Genomic DNA, 2556 nt, shown 5'->3' with positions numbered 1-2556 from the left:
AAAGGTAACTTGGATATACTGCTTACACACAACCAGAGACTCAGAACAGACTAGAAACAGATCTGTGTTCGAGCCCTGAGGCCTCTGGGCGGGGAGTATGGGGGAGGGGGGGCTTCCTGTGGAATGACCATCCTGATGCCTCCAGGCTGCTTTCCCCATGGCAGTGTGAGCTAAGGAGGCCCTGTGCTGGGGGCCTTCCGCTCAGTGGTCCACTGACAGTGCAGTTACACACCTCGGGGTTGGGGGGGGGGGGGGGGCCCGGGGGGCCCTTGGGAGGGGTTTGGGCGTGCTCTGAGGCCTCCCCCCTCCCAGGGAGGAAGAGTAAGTTCCTACTTAAAAAGAACTTGAAGCAGCAACATGAGCACATCCCCTGGTCCCAAATACTCGCCCCTTCAGAACAGTTCTAGACGGATGCTCGCAAGTAATTTTCCAGGTTTAACCCTGTACGCACACCTAAGGCAGGCGATTTGTCCACGTCAAGATTTCACTTTCTTTAAGGGAGCACGAGAACGCTAGCACACAGAAGTGATTGTAAGCAAGCATGACCTCGGAGATTTTGCAACAGTCATACAGATTCCTTGCCTAGACTCTATTGGGTAGCTTTGGCTCTGAGCGCAGAATAAAGTTTTGGTTAAAAGGTCTTTCTGTTTTTGAGGAGGAATCTTCAAAAGCTTCACATACAAAGTGTTGCTAATCGAGTCATGAGGACACCGTGACGGAGGGGAAGAAAAGAGCAAGACACAAGAGGATGTGCAGCACCTACAACCAAGACACACAGGGGAGGGTTTCCGCAGCCGGGCACTTGAGGCCGCTCACAAAACAGCTGACGCCACTAAGCTGCCACGGGAAAGAGGGGACGTCACTACTAACAAGGACCAAGTGTCCGAGCAGCACGCTGAGGTGGAACTTTAAGGTGCGGGGCAACCCCAGTCCAAGAAGCACAGGAATGTTCTCACTTCCATGCTGAAGAGTCTCCAACATAGGGCGGGGTACAGACGGGAAGGTGGGCGGGCCACGAGCCGCTGCCCGGAGAGGGGGCAACAGCCACTTGGATTTCACGGACATGACTGTACTTACATATTGGAACAGAGACTTAGCAGGCCAATGGTAAGGATGGCATCTGAATCTATTCTTAAGAGGTGGCAATCTCTTCTGCCATCGTCCCCACCAGCGACAAGGGCATGCTTCCCGGAGGCACGTGTGCCCCTGCTCTCCGCAAAGTTTAAAGGAACTCTTTAACGTTAAACACAGCGTGATGGCTGGTGGGCCGGCATCTCACTCACTGCTGCAGCCGCTGCTGCCTCTAGTCCCTGCTGGCTCAGGGTTGGACGGACTGGGGCCTCCACGGGTTGCCCTTCCTGATAGTGAACGGAAGAAAAGAGGAAGGGAGAAGAAAACAAGAGAGGGAGGGCGTGGGGGGGGACGAATGGAGGGGACATGGGAGGATGAAGGTGGCCAGAGAAGGGAGAAGGGGGATCTTGTAACTCAGCAGCTCTCCAGTCGGGGTCATCAGTGAGTGGTGTAGGAGAGGCATGCAACGCGGTCTCTGGGGCTTCCAAGCCGTGCATTCCTGACTAGCCGGGAACCAGGCACGATGCTGAACGTGTGGTGACGTCACTTTGTATGTGGGGAGAGAACCCGTAGGCACACATACATGGAGTAAACACACATGTATGTATGCTGCTTTTGAAAAGGGCGAAAAGAAAAACACCAGCCATGTGCTTTCCACCAAACCTTTTCCCCAGATGTGAGAGTCTCCCGGTTTTGTGGGAGAGGAGAGTGGTTCAGGGTTGGCCCCATGGCTGCCCAGCACACCCCACACGTGGGGATATGACTGCCACCTGGCTCTGGCTGGTGCGGCCTCTAGACAGACCCCGGGCCTGGCCTTTGATGAGCACAGCATGGCACCCAGGAAGGGCCAGACTGATGGCCTGTTCTCTCTATCCCAGCTACCCAGAGCTGACACCAGACATCGGTGCAGCAAGGGCGTGCTTCGCTGTCTCTAGCAAGACCAGACTCGGGGCTGCCGCACAAATACATTACAACGGTATATAGACTCATGGACACAAATGCCTCCGCTGGGGAGAGCAATTCAGTTGCCTTGATTTTAAAGGAGGGGGAAAAATGTCTAGTAGCTTTCAGTCACAAAAATATACCCACCAAATGCTTCCTCCTCAAGTACTGATGGCGAAGGACCAGTGGCTTAGACACCAGCATCCACGGCACACACAGGAGCGCGGTCACCACCAGGAAGCACTGCAGTCCTTTCTGAGCAGAGGAAACACACCAAAGTCCACGCAGCACAGCCCCTCCCACCCCACCCCACAGTTTCATATTAACCAGTGAATAACAGTATCCACTTTCTCAAAACAGTTAAGTGGCAAGTGTGGCAAAACCCGGGACCTGACTGATCTGTGGGCAGGGAGTTATAATTCTTCCCCTTTTGGGGTACTGCAATTAGGGAGGACCCTGCCTCGCGAAGGAAGAGAGAGTGAGTTTAGATCTGGGAAGTATGGGCTGAAAACCAAATACTAGAGAAAGGTTCCCCCACCCCCA

The 2556-nt window shown here is 54.2% G+C and overlaps 1 protein-coding gene across 1 annotated transcript in view; it reads right to left on the bottom strand.

The window, feature by feature from the left end:
* ATP6V0A1 (ATPase H+ transporting V0 subunit a1) overlaps positions 1–2556 on the bottom strand; it is a 60807-nt gene that overhangs the window by 14751 nt on the left and 43500 nt on the right. Inside the window, exons 16-17 of the mRNA XM_045299448.1 lie at positions 2161–2339; positions 1284–1358 (exon numbers count right to left, since the gene is read on the bottom strand). Of these exons, the coding sequence (XP_045155383.1) occupies positions 1284–1358; positions 2161–2339 (254 nt within the window). The remainder of the gene's footprint in view (positions 1–1283; positions 1359–2160; positions 2340–2556) is intronic.

The sequence above is a fragment of the Echinops telfairi genome, unplaced genomic scaffold (assembly GCF_000313985.2).
Source record: "Echinops telfairi isolate 266 unplaced genomic scaffold, ASM31398v2 ScPeMD7_7458;HRSCAF=8496, whole genome shotgun sequence".
NCBI classification, from domain to species: domain Eukaryota; kingdom Metazoa; phylum Chordata; class Mammalia; order Afrosoricida; family Tenrecidae; genus Echinops; species Echinops telfairi.
Note: the sequence above shows the minus strand (reverse complement) of the source record. Positions and strands in the feature narration are given on the sequence as shown.